Source organism: Equus quagga, chromosome 5 (genome assembly GCF_021613505.1).
Source record: "Equus quagga isolate Etosha38 chromosome 5, UCLA_HA_Equagga_1.0, whole genome shotgun sequence".
Lineage (NCBI taxonomy): Eukaryota > Metazoa > Chordata > Mammalia > Perissodactyla > Equidae > Equus > Equus quagga.
Window position 1 is genome coordinate 25039062 of NC_060271.1, and position 17855 is coordinate 25056916.

The following is a 17855-nucleotide window of genomic DNA, read 5'->3' on the forward strand; positions in this document are numbered from 1 at the left end:
CCTTGAGTCGTGACTTCCCACCTCATGGCCGGAGCCTCGCCTGCTGGCCATCTTGAGCAGAGGGGAGGGCAAGGCCACGTGGTTTGAGGCGGCCTCACTCTGTCACTCTTTCCACCTGGGCGGGAAAGCAGGAGAGAGGGGGCAGCACAGCAACTGTCCCTTGCTTCTCCCCTAGGGATTTCAAGGCCAGCCAGGCTTTCCAGGCCCTCCGGTGAGTGAACACAAAGCCAGTTCTGTCTGACGCCATCCTGTCTGGGAGGGGCAGGCCTGACCAGGCCAGGCTGAGCAAGGACAGGCCTGGGGAGGGGAGGGGAGGCAAGAAGCATGGGAGGAACGGCCTGGGTGGCCAGGCCTCATTCCAGGAGCTGGGACCTGGAGAGCAGGGCCTCTTGGGTGGGCCTCAGCCCCACAGGCCAGCCAGACTCAATGTTCCTGGTGGTGTTTCCAGGAAGTCAAAATGCATCACATTAACAACAGTGAAGCAGGAGGAAGAAGGAAGGCAGCTCCCCCTCTGGCCCCACTTTCATTCCCACCTTCTCCTTTATTGATATAGGGTCCCCCTGGATTCCCAGGCAAAGCTGGAGCACCTGGACCACCCGGCCCCCAAGCAGAGAAGGTGAGAAGAACCCCAAGCTGGCCACAGTCACAGATCTGAGCCATTCAGTTCCCGTGCCCCTGGGCCACCCCAGCATCAGGCCTTTGGAAATTCAGGAACTGACTCCGTTATATCAAGGGTGGGGAAGGAGACCTCCAGGAAGGGCCCAGCAACTGCTTTAGGGCAACAGGGCCGGGTGGACCCATGGGCCCCAGGGATGGCAGCTGGACCAGGATGCCCGCCAGCCTCTGTGCAGCTGAGGGCCCTGCCTGTTGGGAGAGGTGGGTGGGGAGGAGGCAGAGGGGTGTAAGGGGAGGTGGGTGACTAGAATGCGACTGGCCAGCCCAGGCCAGCTTCGTCTCTTTGAGGGGAGGGCGAGGAGTTGAGTTGGGGGAAGCCATACAGCAGGAGGTGCTCTGGGCCTTTGCCTTTGTGCCTGACAACATGGCAAGGGGGAATGGGCCTCTCGGGCAGCCGTGCTCAGGTGGTCCCCAAGGACCCAGGAGGGCAGGTGCAGCCTGTGACCTGGTGACAGGGTGGGAAGAGGCAGAGTCTGGGGGGCTCTCACCCTGGCTGCCCCTGGGCTTGGCTGAGTAAACTTTAGAGACTAGCTCTGCCTTCCTGTCTCAGCTCACCCTCTGGGCCCCCCAGATGTGACAAATAGGTGGTGTAAGAGGCCCCAAGATTGACTTCTGAGCTTGGGGTAGGCAGAGATCATGGCCCAGAGGGAAAGGCAGGAGGCCTGCAGCCTCGGGGCGCCTCTTTCCCCTGGATGCATGCGGCGCAGCCTCCAGAGCTGGAATGGGTTATAGAAGCACCATCTTGGTCTAACTTCTCACTGTTTAGGTGAGGAAACTGAGACCCAGAGAGGTCAGGGGCCTCCCAGGGGCGCACAGCAAGTTAGCAGTAGAACTGAGACTTCCCTCCCTGCCCAGGAGAGTCCCCAGGCCCCTGGCTGCCTCCCCAGAGCTGGTGCCTATCAGCTATGGTTGAGGCAGTGAGGGGTGCCACCTCCCTTCCCTTCTCGGTGGGGCACCTGAGGAACAGCCCCTGCCAGAGCCCCTGTGCTGGCTCTGTACCCCAGTGCTGCCTGCTCTCCTTGGGCTGGTCATTGCAGAGAATCCCAAACCTCTGGCCAGTGGTTCTCCATGCCAACTCCCTGTGGGGCTGACATTTCCTGGGGCTGTGCTGACCCCTCCTGGTAGCAGGTGGCATTGCAGTGCCATCCAGAGCTCTTTGTTTCCCCCTGTGGGGTCTCTAGCTGGATCCCTTCCCCTCTGCCACCCCCACAGCCACTGCGGCGGGGCAGCCACCCTCTCCCCACTGGGGAATGCAACAGCCCTCCTAACTAAGTTGCCTGCCTCCCCCTCCCTTCTCTAGTAGACGTTCTAAATTCATACATCTGCTCTCATCACTCCCTTGCTTTGAACCATCAATGGCTCCCCAGTGCCTGTAGCGGTGGTTTTCAGATTTTATTTTGTAGTCCTTGAGCCTTTTCATCACACAAAAGCTCATGTGAATCCTTGATCTATAAAACAGATGCAAGTGGAGCTGCTCTGGCCAAGGCAAAGGTAGGGGTTCTGGAGTCCCACCCTCTGGGCCTCCTCTTGGTACTCCCATGTCCGAGGCTCCTCCAGGAACCCCCAGGGCTCTGAGAAGTACAGTCTGAAAACCCCTGGTCTGCTGGATAGAGTCTAGTGTGGTGTTCAGGGCCCTCCCCAACCAGGCTCTTGCTCCTCCTGCCTCCTCTCCCACCCCGCCCATCACAAGGCCCCTCAGACACCCCGGCTCAGCCAGGCAGGGGACCATTTCCAAATCTTCATCCTTCTCTGAAGTTCCCTCTGGCATGCCCTTCTCTCCTCCACTTGCCCTAATCCCGGACAGCCTTCAGAGTCTAGCATCTGGTGACTCTTCCGTGGCACTTTCCCTGACCCCAGCCAGAGCAAGCTGCTCCCTCTTCTGAGCTCCTACAGCTCCTTATTCACACAGAGCACATGGACTGTTGTATTTCCCTTGATTGTGGTGGGTCTGTGACCCTCACTAGACTGGGAGCTCCTTGAGGACAGGGGCCACCTTGTTTTCACCTTGGGGAATCAGAGCCGCAGAGTGCCGGGCGCCTTGTTGGGACCAATATGAACTGAATGTGTGCTGTCAGTTCAGCACATGTTCCTGAGCACCCACCATGCCAGTCCCTGGTCAACCCTGAAGAAGATGCTGGACTGAGTAGGCCCAGTCTCCTCCTCACGGAGCAGTGAAGAAAGGGGGATGCTTTGCAGATGAAAACAGGTCCTCTTGGGGGAGTGGTGTGTGGAATATATCCGGTTAGGCCAGAACAGAACCGGGGTTAGAAGCCAGCTGTCCTGACTTCCAGTAGGCACCAGAACCTGCGGCCCAGGGCCTCATCTCCCGGGGCGGGGTAAGGCCCTGCTGACTTTGTTGGGGGGCTTGCTTCCAGGGCAGTGAAGGAATGCGAGGCCCATCAGGCATGCCTGGTCCCCCTGGGCCACCAGGATCTCCTGGGATTCAGGTGCGTGTGTGCCCTCTTAGCCTGACAGGCGTGGGGGGGGGGGGGGGGGGGTTTGGGGGGGGGGGGGGGTGTGTGCATGTGTGTGTGTGCTCCTGGGTGTGTGTGGTAGGGGTGGGAGTTGGGTGTGGGGTAGAGAGGGTGGAGGGGCTGGTTCAGGTACCCCACCTCCCAGGGCTCCAGCTCAGGCCTGCACAAATGCCTTTTTCTGGTTTTCAGGGCCCTGCTGGCCTGGATGGTCTGGATGGAAAGGATGGCAAGCCTGGCTTGAGGGTGAGAAGACGGGCTCAGGAGGCCACCCCCTTCCTCCTCCAAAGTCAAGGGAACCGCCCCCCTCTGTCAGGGGGTGCCATGCCCTCTGCCTTTCAGCACACCCCACCTCCCAGATGGCCCCAGAGCCCCTTGGTTTCTCAGTTCTCCTGGCAGCCTTAGCCAGGTTGGATGACCTGGGCCTCACCAAGGCAGGACGGTGAAGGGAGTAAATTTATATCTAGAAACTCAGGCAACTAATGGAACTAGGCTGGTGTCAGGAAGAACAGGCTGCAGACATGGAAGGGCTTGAGTGGCCCTGGCTCCTTGTGTCTGGTTTTGCTGGAGAATCCAAGAGGGATGGAACATGGCAAAGAGCAGAGTACCAAGGTCAACCCCCTTCAGCCCCCCAGAAAAGGAAAACTGAGGTTCAGAGAGGGCCTGGGATTCACTCAGGGTCCACAGGCAGGCAGGCTGAGCCCAGCCTGGATTCGTCCCTCTGCCCCCACATGACATTCCCTCCATCCTAGGATAGCTGGGGGAGGAGCTGGAGAAAGGGGAAGACAGTGGTGAATGAGATGGGTACAAGCCAGACAAAGCTCCTGTCTCAGTGCCCCTGGTCTCTTTCCCTAGGGGGACCCTGGTCCTGCTGGCCCGCCTGGACTCATGGGACCCCCGGTAAGTGCCAGCTGCAGGAAGGAGCTGGGGGCTCGGGGGTCCCAAAGCTGAGCAGGTGCAGGTTCTGCCTTGGCGGGTGGGGCAGCTCGAATCCAGATCCTCCGTGGACCACGCTCTGACTTTGGATGGGTTTGATCTGTTTGAGGAAGGAGGAGTGGGACGTGGACTCTGGTTGAGCCCTGCTTTTTCTTCCAGGGCTTCAAGGGGAAAACAGGACATCCTGGCCTTCCAGGGCCCAAGGTAAGGCCCTAGTGCCATCTGCCAAGCAAGTGTTCTCAGCTCCCCTGGAGGCCTGACCCCAGGCAGACGTGGCAGCCTAGCCTGAGCAGATGTGCCACCTGACCCTTGGCTGAGATGCCCTCCCAGCCTCCAAGCCTCTGAGGCCACTGGCGCCTGGCAGACTGGCTCAGGCCTCCACCGTCTACCAACCTGAGGACATCAGAGGGCTGCTGGCCAGAGCCGGGGCAGGTGTCCGGACCCCGCTGATGTGGGGTCAACTTGGTGTGGGGGAAGTCAAGTGGAGGTCTGGTGAGCTCCAGTTGCCCCTCTCTCTTCCAGGGTGACTGTGGAAAACCAGGCCCCCCAGGCAGCAGTGGCCGGCCGGGAGCAGAGGTAAGGGCCTGGGGTCTGCACTGTTGCCTGTAGACAGCCCTTGGGCTCTGCTGAGTCTGGCATGCAGCCACTTCCTCCTGCTCACTGTCCGAGGGGCTGTGCTGTCATTGGCCTTCTGGGCCGGGGGTGGGGGGCGAGCTTTTGCCCAACACTGCACATCTTGACTGTCTCCCTCCTCTTAAGGGTTATAACTGATTCCCCTCACTCCAGGCTACTGGGTCACTGATGTAAAAGGCAGGGCCTGACCTTCTCAGCGGGGTCTCCTGCTTTCTCTCTCCAACAAGACCCCTGGGCATGGCTGGTCCCTCAGGCCCTGGAAGGCTTAAGCCTGGAGGCCAGGGCTCTGTTGCACTCCTCTGACAACCGGCCTTCCGTCTGCCCTGCTCAGCCCTCTCCCACCGAACAGCCCATGTGTGTAAGGCTCTTCTGTGTCATTTCTTCCCTTTTCTGTCTCCTGCAGGGTGAGCCCGGTGCCATGGGACCCCAGGGAAGACCCGGCCCCCCCGGCCATGTTGTGAGTTAAACTGTTTCTATCTCTGCCTCTGTGAGATTAGGATTCCACTGGGGCTGGATGGTGGTGGGCAAGCTGGTGATGGTCTGAAAGATCTGGCCACTGGAGCAGCTGCAGCCACGTGGGGCAGTAAGGGGCTTTGGGCTCACCCAGTCCAGTGGTTCCCAGGCTTTTTGCCATTTTGTTGTTTTCTGGGCATATTAGAGTTTACTTATCAAAGATCACTCACTTATTCAACAAATAATTCTTGAGCCCCTGTTCCATGCCAGGCACTGGGCTATGGCAGTGAGCGAGACGGACAAGCCCCTGATCCCAGGGCTTCCATGCAGGGACAACAAACAGAAACTAACACAGAAGCATCAGGCAGTGATGTGATGTCACAGGAGGGTCTAGGAGGTGATGTTAGAGGAACCTTTACTGGAGAAGTGGCATTTGAGCTGAGGCCTGAATGTTAAAAAGGTGCCAGCTGGGGTGGGGGGGAGCTGATTCAAAGAGCCTGAGGCTGGGAGGGGCTTGGTGTGTTTGGGGAACTCCAAGGTCAGTGTGGGAACGGGAAAGCTGAACTTAGAGAGGACGTGATGCAGAGGGTGGAGGACCTCAGAGTCAGGGTCCTGAGAGAGGGGTGGGCGTGCACGTGGAAGCAGAGATACTGCCCGGGAGGCGTTGGCAGCAGTGGAGGATGGTGGTGGTGGAGCAGGGTAGCAGTGGACAGACCCCGCATGTGTCTGGAGGTGAGGACTTGCTCCTGGCCTGGATGGGGAGGGGGCGGGGGGTGGAAAGAGAGGAGTCAAGGGTGACTCCTGGATTTTGCTTGAGCAACTGGGTAAGTGGGTGGCATGTTTACTGAGGTAGGATGCCTTGGAGAGGATATTTATTCAGCACTAATGGATTTCCCATCTACTTTCCTCATCAGCAACGTAGACAACTGCTAATGGGCACCTTTGATCAGTGCGATGCGCTGAGCTGATGGGGTTCCAGAGAGAAGCAAGTGCACTGGCATTTTATTGCAGACATATTGCAGCTGGCTGTACAATTTCCAGGAGGCTTTTGGGAATGTTAAAAATAGTTCATGGCCAATAAAAGGAACTCTCAGGGCCTCTTCACTATTTTTATGGATCTCAAGGGGTCCAGAGGTGCTGGATTGGGGACCCCAGGTCTAGCCCAGTCCTGCCTCATGTTACAGATGAAAGAAGGAGTCACACACTCTAAATTGTGTCCCCATTGGAAACTCACTGAGGGCCTGGGGACGAGGGGAGCACAAGGTTCCTCTTCTCACCTCTGTCTGTCCAGCCCAGCCCCCTGCTGTGTGCCAGTCCCCAAGCAGGACATTCCTGCCCCAGGAGACTTGAGATGAGTAGCACAGAGTCTGTGCCTCTGGAACTTTCCATCTGGGAGTGTGGAGGGAAGTGCTCTGAGAGAGACCTGTGTGCCCTGGGGTTCAGAGAAGGTGTAGCTCTGACCAGGGAGGTGACGTCTGAGCGGTGCCTCAGAGGTGAGGATGTGAAGAAGGACGGGAGGGCATTCAGACACCGCGCAGCGCAGGCAGGCCGGAGCACTGCCGCCTCTTAGTCTCATCGCCCTCCAGTGCTGGGGAGCTGCAGGAGACCAGGGAGGCCTGGGTGCCGGCTGGGAGCTTATTCTGTGGCTGCTGGGGTTGGTGCTGAGCGCACCCCCCTCATCCCATGCTGCACGCAGAGCCCCAGCTCCCGGTCTTTGCTCCTCCCACAGAGCAGAAGGAAGTGAGGGGCCTCAGAAGACCCAGGCCCACATAGTTAGCTCCCTCGGGCCTGTGCCCTCTGCACTTGGCTCTGGTTATGGCTCCCAGGCCGTCCCCTCAGCACAGCCCCAGGGGTACCACTCAGTGTGCGGCTGGCGTGAGGGCCCCGTGCGCTCAGGGACCCCAGGCCTCAGCTCTGGCCCAGATCTTCTGGCAGAAGCTCAAGTGCAAGACCAGAAGGGAAAGAGGATTTAGGGAAGAGAATGGAGCTGCCAAAGTTCAGGGCTCGTTCTTGCTGTCGGTCCCTCGCTGCCTCCCAGGGGCCTTATTACTGGAGCCTCTTTCCATCCCACTGACTTCGCCTCTCTTTAGGGGCCACCGGGGCCTCCCGGCCAGCCAGGCCCAGCTGGGATCTCTGTAGTGGTGAGTGACATACTCCCCTCATCCCTCCCTCCAAGGCGTTTGGCCCTGCTCTGCTGTGGGCTCCTTTCAGAGGGAGCTGGGGGATGGAGAACATCCCCCCACTTCCCTGTCATCAGCTTCTCCTGCTCCAGAGAGGTCCCCAACCGGCATGTGGTGAAGGCCTTCAGAGAGGACTCGAGGCCATCCTAGGGCCCTGCCCCAAGTTCAGGCAGTGCCACCTGCTCCTGTGGGGCCTGGGGGTGGGGGCTGTGGGCCCTGGTACATGATGGGATGTCTGCCTCTGCTGTGTGGGGTTCACTTTTCCCTCTCCCCATGCCCATTCCTTTTCTCTAGGGCCTGAAAGGAGACCGGGGACCCACTGGAGAAAGGGGCCTTTTAGGCCTTCCAGGCCAGCCGGGCCCACCTGGACACCCTGGGCCCCCGGTAAGACCCCACATCTTATGGCACAGCCCCAGGGGGAGGGGCCAATTGGCTTGGAGCGCAGCACTGCACGTCTGGGTCTCCAGGGAAGGAGAGGCTGTTAGGGTGGAAGATGGTAGCATGGAGCTTGTGCCTGAGGATTGCATCATATTTAGAAGAAAAGACAAGCTCTGCAAGAGAGCTGTACACCAGGCCACTGCCTGACCATGCACCAGCACCACTGGTGCAGATCCCTCCACTAGGTGTCAGACAGGGGCCGCCTGGCTCTGTTCTGCCTGCCTCCCCCTGCCCCCTCCCCAGGGGCACTTGTTGGTAACCACAGACAATCAGTAATGTCAGGAACCAGAACCGCAGTGCCTTTACTGTAGCTCTCTCAGCGGCTCAGAAACCGCTCCTTGGTCTCAGCTACTGTTTAATGCTAAGAGCTCTAATATATTGGTCACTGACCACATGCTGAACGGCCAACTAAGTGCTTGACGTTTTGTCGTTTAATCTATACCACAACCCTACTGAGTAGGTCAGATTGCCCCCATTTTACAGAAGAAACCAAAAGCTCAGCAAGGTTAAGTAGGCCGCCCCAAGTCACACAGCTAGTGAGTGGAGGAGTCTGCCTGATTCCAGAACTTGCATCCTTAGCAGTTCTGCACTACTCCCTCTTTCAAAGGTTCCAGACAGGTGAACCACACCAGGTGGAACTGACTGCCGGTCTCAGGGATGAAAAGTCTGCTGGGGAGCTGAGGCAGGAGCCCAGGTCTCCTAGCCCCCAGCTCAGGGTGCCTTCCATCAAAGCAGATTCTCTTCTGAAAGCAGTAGCAATGACCCTGGGGCTGGGGACCTGGAATGGGTGGATGACTCCAGCCAGTGCAGGGGCGATCCGTGGGCCCATCTGCCAGGAGGGTTGAGTGTCGCCTCCTACTCACTCTGATTTCTGCCATGGAATCTGGGCAGGCAGGTCTCTCCAACCCCACGCCATCACTGCCTACAGGCTCAGAAGCCTCCAGGGTCCCTGGAAGAAGCTGCCAGTTGCTTTGCAGTCACAGATTCCTCTTCCCCAGCACCCCACTGGAAGTGGGCTGGACGGGGGAGACAGCCTCCTATCCTGGGGAGGGAGCAGGCTCAGGCTCGCCCTGGCCAATCTGTGGGACCTCACTGAGGACAGAGGCTCACAGTTCACGCCTTCATTCAGCAAACATTTAACATATACTCAGAGCCAGGGAAGGTGCAAGATGCTGGGATCTCAAGCAAGGAGCAAGGCAGGCGCAGTCTACTCTTTCCTCATAGAGCTCAGTCAGGGAGGTGGCCGGGAGCTGTCAGTGTGGGGCCTCCGGGAGCTGACTGGAGTATCAGCATGGGGCTCCAGAACCAGGCTGGAGTGTGGGGTGGGGGCCTAAGTTTCCACAGCCTGTGCCCATAGTGTTGGGGGGGTGGGGGAGGATCATGGCTCCTTGGTGGAACGGGGGCTGGGCATGTCTGGTGGGCAAGGTGAGGCAAGCTGGGTTGGCACTCATCGTATTTCCATTGCTCTCTACTCCCCAGGGTGAACCTGGTGCCGATGGTGCAGCTGGCAAAGAGGTACCGATGTGCTGGCTTCTCCTTTTCTCTTGGGGCTGCTTCTTTTTGCTCTTCCCTTGCCCTGACCCTTCTTTGTTCATTCAGTAAATGTTCCCTGTATTTACAGATCAGCTCTGGACAGATGTGCAGGACATGGTAGCCCTTGTTGCTCTGGGGAGAGGAACTGGGGACTAGGGGACAAGGACGAGAGTGAGACTTGTTGTTCACTAATTTTGTTTACCATGTACCTGGTGAGAAAGAGCTAATAATAATAATAATAATAATAATAAATTCCAAACAAACATTTCCTGGGCACCAGCTCTTGCCAGGCCCTCCAATATGCCACAGACGGGCCCTTTCATTCTGACTTCTCGCTTCTTTTTGTCTGTGACAAGGGACCTAACCAATCTGATTACAAAGGCCATGCCCTAGGGACGTCATTCTCCCTTCCACCTGTCCACCCCTCTGTTGGCAGGGAGGCTGCCATCCTTTCTCACACAGCGCCCAGCTGGACACGGCCTAGGGGCCTGGGGCTGTGGAAGGTGGCCCTTTCACGGCACCTGCTTCCCCAGGACAGCTCAGAGATGTTGCCTAGACTTGACCTCTGACTTTTGCTTTCCTCTTAGGGACCCCCTGGAAAACAGGGACTCTATGGACTTCCTGGTCCAAAGGTGAGTGGGCACTGGCTGGGTTTGAGAGAAGAAGCTCATGAGTTGGTTAAGCCTAGCACCAAACCATGACTTTCGCCGTGGAGAGGGGACGCAGGAAGGCCAGCGGGCAGGGAAAATAAGTGGGCAGAACTTGGAACAACCTCATCTCTGAAGACTTCTCACATGGAGCTATTTCGGGGTTCTTTGCTATGGTTGGGAGAATGGAAATCTCCAGTTCATTGATTGATTCATTCATTCATTTATTCATTCTGCCTGATCTTCTTTCTGTTCCAGGCCCTCTGTCCTAGTCTTGGGTAAACAGAGGTCCCTGAACAATCGCTGCTCACTTAGTCCAGTCACATTTACCCTAGAGCATGGCAAGTCCAGAGGAAGGTTAGACGTAGCACTGTGGGGTCAGAGGGAGGGAGCCAGCATCTCGGCCTGGGGAACCAGGGAGGCTGTGCAAAGAACAGAAACATTTCAGCTGAGTAGGAGGAGTGCCCTAGGTAGAGAGGAGGGGAAGGGCGTTCCAGGCAGGGAGGACTAAGACAGCCTGGCCGAATCAGAGAGTTATACCCAGTGAGGTCTGGCTGGAGACTTCCTTGCAGTGACATGAGGCTGGAGAGGATGTGATCGGGACCATATCACCAATGGTCTTGAATGCCTGGCCAAGGAATTAGGGCTTTATCCTGAGGGCAGTTGGGAGCCATCAGAATTTCTAAGCAGGGAGTAACACCATGAGAGCTGTCTTCTAGAAGGACTGACCCAGGGGGCAGTGAAGCAGGGCAACCTGTCAGGATGCTGTGGCCAGAGCCCAGAGGGAGATGCTGGGGGCCCGCCAGGGGGATGGAGAGGAAGGGGCAGATTGCTGAGATGGCATGAGGTAGACTTGGCAGTCCTTGGCAATGCTAGACTGTGTCTTCCTGTCCTTGTAGGGTGATCCGGGACCTTCAGGACAGAAGGGCCAGGCAGGAGAGAAGGGAAGAGCTGGCATGCCTGGTGGGCCCGGCAAGAGTGGCTCCATGGGGCCTGTTGGGCCACCGGGTCCCGCAGGAGAGAGAGGCCACCCTGGATCTCCGGGGCCTGCAGGGAGCCCTGGATTGCCCGGGGTGCCTGGCTCCATGGTAAGGGGGAGGGGCTGGCAGCCATGGGCACTGTCTCACAGAACAGGCATGTGGGGTGGAGCATGGACTGTTTTAGACGCTCCTGCTGACATTCTCTGGGAAAGAGCATGACCCCCATATGGGTGGTTCTTAACTGTGTGGGGGAGGTTGGGGGGTTTGTGGATCCTTTCTCTAGAAAGATACCCTTATGCACAAAATATTTTGTGCCATTTCAGGGGGGTTAGGATTTTGGATTAAGTATCTGTGGAAGGCTTCTGGGACATTTGCCCCTCTCTCCATCCTTTATTTTCATAAAGTCTATTCCCAGGGGGAAGCACCAGGCTTGAAAGTATAATTGAGGTAGGTTTTATTCTCTTTCCTCAGGGAGACATGGTGAATTATGATGAAATCAAGAGGTTCATCAGACAAGAGATCATTAAAATGTTCGATGGTAATTGGCAGCTGGCTGGGTGGCAGTGGGGACCGCCTGCCCCTCCCAGCTGCTTCCCGCCCCGCCCTGGCCTCCTTTTCCTTAAAGCTCAGGATACTCCCCCGACTCGCCCGCCCCCTCACTTACAGGCATATGTTCAGTTTGACTGCAGACCTTCCTTGTCACCTGCTCTGTTCAGAGATAAAATGACTCCCTCCTGCCCTCCCCGAGCTCCCACTGGAGCAAAGGAGACAGACAAGAAAATTGACATCAAACGAGTCTGCATGAAGCGAGCTCTAAATAGAGGGGCGAGCAGCAGCCGTAAGATGGCTGGTGGGGTTTCAGTTTAGGTTTTCTTCCTGTCGTTGTCCATCCAGCTATGGCTGCTAGGGACTGGGGAAAGCATGGAGTGTATGCTGAAGGGGCTAGACATCTTGCTTGGGAAGCAGACGACCTTGAATGCTAGATAAGGAGTCTGGTCTTTATTTGAAGCCAGTGGTGAGCTAATGAAGGGTGCTGGAGGTGAGCGAGGCCGTAATCAGATCTGTGCTTCAGAAAGATCACCGTGGATGGCAGTGTGGAGGCGAGGGCACAGGAGACCCCTTAGGAGATGAACCCCCACGTTCCTTGCTTTAACGTCCCTCTGAAGAAAGGCTGTTTCAGACTCCATGCTGGCGGCCTGTCTGCAGCATCTACAGTCATTCTGAGTCCCTGGGGTGCTCTGTGACTTGTCCCTGTCCTTTCCTACAGAGAGGATGGCTTACTACACCTCCAGGATGCAGTTCCCCATGGAGATGGTGGCAGCCCCAGGACGACCGGGGCCCCCAGGGAAGGACGGTGCTCCAGGCCGGCCAGGCGCTCCAGGATCACCTGGGCTCCCTGGTCAGATTGGCAGAGAAGGACGGCAGGGCTTGCCAGGAGTGAGAGGTAGCTCTTTTGGGCAAATATGAGCATTTCAGGTCTGTTGTGAATATGATATTCGTGTGTACATGTGTGTTTCAAATAATCCGACTGGGCGTGTCATTTTCTGCTCTGGGATAGGACTTCTTATTTTATTTCTTTTGTCCCAGGATTGCCCGGTACCAAAGGTGAAAAGGGGGACATTGGCATTGGCATCGCAGGAGAAAATGGTCTCCCTGGTCCCCCAGGTAGGAGAAGCCAACATTTGAGACCATGAATCTAGAGCGGCAGAGATCTCCTTTCTTTCTGTTCCTCCAGTAACAGAGTTGTGTAGAACCTCAAATAACTACAGGCCTATCAACCGACATTTTATAGTAATGCCACTGTGTGCAAGACACTCTACTAGGCCATGTGGGGAGGAGGGGAGTGGAAGACTCCGGGCTTGCCCTCAAGTCCTAAACTGGGCTAGCATGGTGCAATGGAAGAGAGCGGACCATAGTGGGGCCAGGGAATGCGAGTTCAAGTCCTGCTCTGCATCTTACTGGCTGTATGACCTTGATAAGGTCAAATTAAGCCAGGCCGTATAACCTCAAAGAGAATGAACAAAGCCTGATGGCCTGGCTCTGAGACCCAGCTTCACTGCTCACCACATGTGCGACCTCTCTGAGCCTCTGTCCCCATCTCCAAAATGAGATTAGTTCCTTTCTCACAGAATTGTTGTAAAGATTTGATGAATAACACATTAAAAGCACTCACCTTGCACCTGGCCCAGGGATGCTCTCAATAGCACTAGCCAGTAGTATTGTTGTTCTTGTCAAATTAATGTAAGGATCCGGTCAGGTCTTCATGAAACGTGTCATAACCTGAGAAATAGTCATCAAATGTCAGGTATTATTTACTATGACCATTATTTTTCTTTTCTTATGATCTGGGTCTCCTGATTGTCCTTCTCTGACTCCTCCCTCCCTAGGTCCTCAAGGTCCTCCAGGGTATGGCAAGATGGGGGCAACTGGACCAATGGGCCAGCAAGGCATTCCTGGCATCCCTGGTCCCCCAGGCCCCATGGGCCAGCCAGGCAAGGCTGGCCACTGTAGCCCCGCTGACTGCTTTGGGGCCATGCCAATGGAGCAGCAGTACCCACCCATGAAAAACATGAAGGGGCCTTTTGGCTGAAATCCCCATCTCCGTCAGATGAAGGACTCCATTGGGCACAAATGGCTAAAACTTATAGGACTCTGTGATGGGTTGTGAATGTTTGGGTTTTTGTTAATTGCTATTAATATTTTTTTATCAATAAATAAAGAAACAAAACTATCTGCAGTCCTACTTCCAGGGGGTTTCTCTGGGGCTGCAGCTGTATCTCCCTGTCATCTTCCTTTTGTCATTTGGTCCCAGGGTCAAAAAAGGGCATTTCCCTCATTGTCTGTGGTCACCCAGTGGAGCTGTGGGATGCCGCTGTATAGGGTGTCCCCCAGCTCAGCTCTCCTCTCCAGGTGCTTCAGAATCATCCTTTGGTCCTCTGGACCTTGTGTCCTGTCCTTCATAGCACACTGTCAGAGAAGGGGAATCACTCAGCCCCGCCCCACAATGGGCCAAAAGCAGGTTTGAAGACCCCACTTCCAGCTCATAAAGGCCCCTCCGTAGTCGCTTCCCTAAAGAAATCAGTGTTTGGTACCACACTTCTCCTCTGCCTACCCTCTTCACTTCTTGAATGTGACCCAAAGCCAATCCAGGTGGCACCCTGGGAGCTGCGGCCCAGTGCTGAGGTGTGCTCACCTGCCTGGCAGCACCTCCAAGTGCACAGTCTCTTCTTGCTGCTCCAGTAATTCTGTGATTACACAGCCTGTGCAAACAGGAGGAAAGAGAGGCTCCAGCCCCTGGCCTAGGCAGCCAGGCAACGCTTCTCCGGGAAGTGAGATGGAACCTCCTGTTTGCATGGCCCTGTCACCAGCTCGCCTGGACTGCAAATGGCATCTTTTGTTATTCTTTGTTGATCTAACATGTGTGGTTTTCTGTCCATCTTAGCCTAGGCTTTCAGGGACAGGCTGCATCAGTGCCAAGGGGTCATGGCAAGCCAGGCTCCAAGCTAAGCTCATGGTCCTCAAAGTCCACTGGGAATTTGGTGATCTATCTGCTGTCTCCTCCATATGTAAAAAGGCTAAGAAAAAAAAAAGACAGCAAGTTGAATATTATAGAAACATTCTGTTTCAAGCTTCTTCCTTCTCTACTTTTCAGATCTCTTGTCCTGATGGGCTGGCTGCCCCATGAGAAAGCAACAGGGCACATCCAGAGAGACTTCCAAAGAAAGCCTTTTTACTGGCCTGAGCTTTCTGGAAAGTTTATTCAAGTTGGATAAACTTCAAAGGGATCACAGAGCAGGCTGAGAAATGTACCAAGTCTAAATGCTTATCCAAAATGCCTGAAGCCTGCAAACGGCCTGTCAAATCCTTCCAGAGCTGGCATTTCCAGCACAGCTCAGAAAATTCCCTTTGGGGCGGTTAGGCCCCAAATACCAGGCGACCAGCCTACTGATCGCTTTTCAGAACCTTTGCCCTATTTTTTGCCTGCCAGGAGCAGAGGTGTGCCAGTGGCATGAAATCAGGCGGACTCCCAAACACGCCTGGGTGTCTCACATGATGTTTTTAGATAAAGGAGGAGGGAATTCTTATTTTCAGTCTCACCAGCGATTCTCAGTGAACCCTGGTTCTAACATAAAACATTAAAAAGCAAACGCATCATCTTTGCACTGAAGTAGCAGCCAGTTTTGGACAGTGGCTGAGGACAGATGTTAAAGTGCTCCCATTGGAAGGCCAGCTTTCTCTTTCAGCCCAGTCTGCGAAGTGCTAGCTGATGATCGGCCTCGTGGTAAGGAGTGGTTGGCACGAGTAGAAAGAAAGAGAAGCAAGGACCAGCTGTTGAATTGAGTAGGTTGGCTTTGAAGGCCAGAGGGGAAAATTGCTATGAGGAAGCATCAAACTCATCCTCTTTGAGGGCCCCCAGGGAAAAGAGCATTCCAGAGTAAATGATGCTTTCTTCACTTTCTTCCCGAGTCAAATTCCTACCACTCTTAGGGGATTCCACGACAGGCTGGGTTTAAGCTTTCATGATTTGAGCACTTGTCTCCCTGGAGTTTAAAATTGCTGTATCTTCTTGGACCATGAAGAACCAGATGGAAAGCTGAATTTTATAGTCTCTTTTCTTACTGCGGTCAGCAAAAAATCCATGGATTTTCCTCCTAAATTCAGGTACTGGGTGAGCTGGAGAGAAAGGAAGGAGGCTCTCAAGCCGTCCACTCCTTTTAGGCAGCTTTCTCACATTCCCGCCCTGTTATTCTTCTGTCTTCACTTCTTAGTGTATTCCAGGCTTTGAAAGCAACACGCAGATCATTCAGATTGGCAACGTCTCACCTGTTGAGTCCATTTCCTCCTTGTCCTTTGTGCCAGGAACTGTACTAGGCTCTGGAGATTCAGAAGCAAACTAGACAGATATGGTCCCTGCCCCCACAGTGTCTATGGGGAGACCCGAGAGTTAAAAAGGCAGTTACAATAAAGCGGGATGATGGGGCAGTACAGGTGCCAGGGGAGCACAGAGCTGAGGGACCTGCCTTGTCTAGACAGAGATGGATGTAGGCAGAGGGAACAGCATGTGCCAAGGGCCAGAGGTGATTGGGCACAGGACACTGAGTGATGAGACAGTGCAGTGTGGTCGGGATGTGGAGCGTGAGCAGGGGAGACAAAGGGAAGCAGGGTTTTACCAGAGGGTGTGTTGGGGCAGGTTTGCCTCATGGAGAACTCACCGATGACAGCGGGAAGAGTGGATTGGAGGGTCCTTAATTTGAGAGACCCTCTGCACTGTAAGATGGAGAAATAGCTGCTGCATATTTATTCTGCAAAGAAAAATCCCAAAATTTGATGCCTTCTGGAATTTAAATCTTCCTTTTTGTCATATTTTCCCCTCTCACCAGAATTCAACAGAATCTATTTAGACTCTTCATTCACATGTGGTCTGTTAACCCCTTACAAGACTAGATCTTTTTGCTGTTGTCCTGAATAGTCCATGGGAATAGAATGTATCAATGTACTCTCCATATGATCCCATAATGGAAGGGGAGCGTGGCCAAATTGCCATGTCTGCTGTTCTCATTTTTCTGTTGGTTCTGTGGAAAACTGAAAATCACCCTCTGATCCACAGCATCCGAGTGGAGTTTGAATTTCAGAACTGGAGCTAGTCAGAATCAAAGAGAATTAATTCCACAATAATTAAGTGGGTGTTGGTATTCCTTCTCAGTAAGCAATACCGGAGCTTGGTGCGGAGCCAGGATGCCTGGGAGGAGTGCTGTGTCTCTAGGGGAGGCGATATTTTCCAGTGGATGGTCCTTCCATTACCAAGCTCTGCCTCACCTCTAATGGCTCAACCACAGGGCTTCTGTGAACTCAGGAAAGTGCTCTGTGCTCTAAAAAGGGCTGGAATCCCAGTTTTCCCCTTTGGCTAAAGCTGAAACAATAACAGGAACTTCCCCACCCACCTCTGTCTGCCTCAGGTAGTTGAGGCTTTGGAAATGAGTTGATTGTTTTTCAGTCTTTGGAAGATCCTCATCTCCCTCTTATCCAGCCCTCTCCAAAGTAAACACATCTGGGCCTGCTGCAGGTCCTCAGCAAGCCCTGGACGTTGGCTTTGGCTGGTCTCTGACTGCCTGAGAGATGACTTGGATGCCCTGCCCCCGGATAGCACACATATCCCACAGACCGTTCTCCTAAGAGCCCTTTGCTGAGCAGAGAGGGCTGGGGGCGTGAAATTCTCATAGGAATCCAATCCTCAGCACCTAGAACAGAGCCTGGCAAGTGATGGGAACTCAGTAAGTTAATATGTTTGTGGAATAAAATGAGCGTGCGTCATATTACCCCAGTTTGCAGGCCAGGGGTCACGCTTCTCTCTCCCAGCAAATATCCCCTGACCTTCAGCCCAGACTACAGGACTTCTTCCCTTCGGAGATTTTGCATTTTGATTCTACCTATTTTTTGGACTTGCGGGGGGAGTGGTTACAAAGGTAAAGAGGACAAGACCTACTAAGTACTGAGCAGTTAAAAGATTGTGGATCTGGGTTCGAATCCTGACTTCTCCACTTGTCTTTTTGATACTAGGGAAGTCACTTAATCTCTCTCAGTCTCAGCTCCTCCTTATAATGGGTAATAGGATCTATCTCAAAGCATTGTGGTGAAAATGAAGCAACACATTGTACTCAGCACAATGTCTGGCACCTAGTAAGCATTCAATACAGGGTAATAATAATAATAACTACTAACAATTATTGAATGCATGCCACGCATTATTTTAGGCACTGCAGATAGGGGCGTGAATAAGAAAAGGACAGTCCTACAATACACATGTAAACTTTAAAGAGGACAATTCAAGTGGTGATAATTATTATGAAAAAATATGATATGACTAGATTGATATGATGACTAGAATGCAGCGGTGGTGGGGGCAATGCT

General features: G+C 54.5%; 1 protein-coding gene across 5 annotated transcripts in view; it reads left to right on the forward strand.

The window, feature by feature from the left end:
* The window catches only part of COL16A1 (collagen type XVI alpha 1 chain), a 50616-nt gene extending 36933 nt beyond the window's left edge, over nucleotides 1–13683 (forward strand). For all 5 annotated transcript variants that reach the window (XM_046660959.1, XM_046660960.1, XM_046660963.1 and 2 more), the window contains 17 exons: nucleotides 176–211; nucleotides 554–616; nucleotides 3051–3122; nucleotides 3339–3392; nucleotides 4002–4046; nucleotides 4242–4286; nucleotides 4605–4658; nucleotides 5119–5172; nucleotides 7259–7309; nucleotides 7643–7732; nucleotides 9266–9301; nucleotides 9907–9951; nucleotides 10866–11054; nucleotides 11418–11484; nucleotides 12214–12390; nucleotides 12534–12611; nucleotides 13334–13683. In XM_046660959.1, the coding sequence (XP_046516915.1) occupies nucleotides 176–211; nucleotides 554–616; nucleotides 3051–3122; nucleotides 3339–3392; nucleotides 4002–4046; nucleotides 4242–4286; nucleotides 4605–4658; nucleotides 5119–5172; nucleotides 7259–7309; nucleotides 7643–7732; nucleotides 9266–9301; nucleotides 9907–9951; nucleotides 10866–11054; nucleotides 11418–11484; nucleotides 12214–12390; nucleotides 12534–12611; nucleotides 13334–13536 (1359 nt within the window). In that variant the 3' untranslated portion in view covers nucleotides 13537–13683. The remainder of the gene's footprint in view (nucleotides 1–175; nucleotides 212–553; nucleotides 617–3050; nucleotides 3123–3338; nucleotides 3393–4001; nucleotides 4047–4241; nucleotides 4287–4604; nucleotides 4659–5118; nucleotides 5173–7258; nucleotides 7310–7642; nucleotides 7733–9265; nucleotides 9302–9906; nucleotides 9952–10865; nucleotides 11055–11417; nucleotides 11485–12213; nucleotides 12391–12533; nucleotides 12612–13333) is intronic.
* The last annotated feature ends 4172 nt before the right edge of the window (nucleotides 13684–17855 follow it).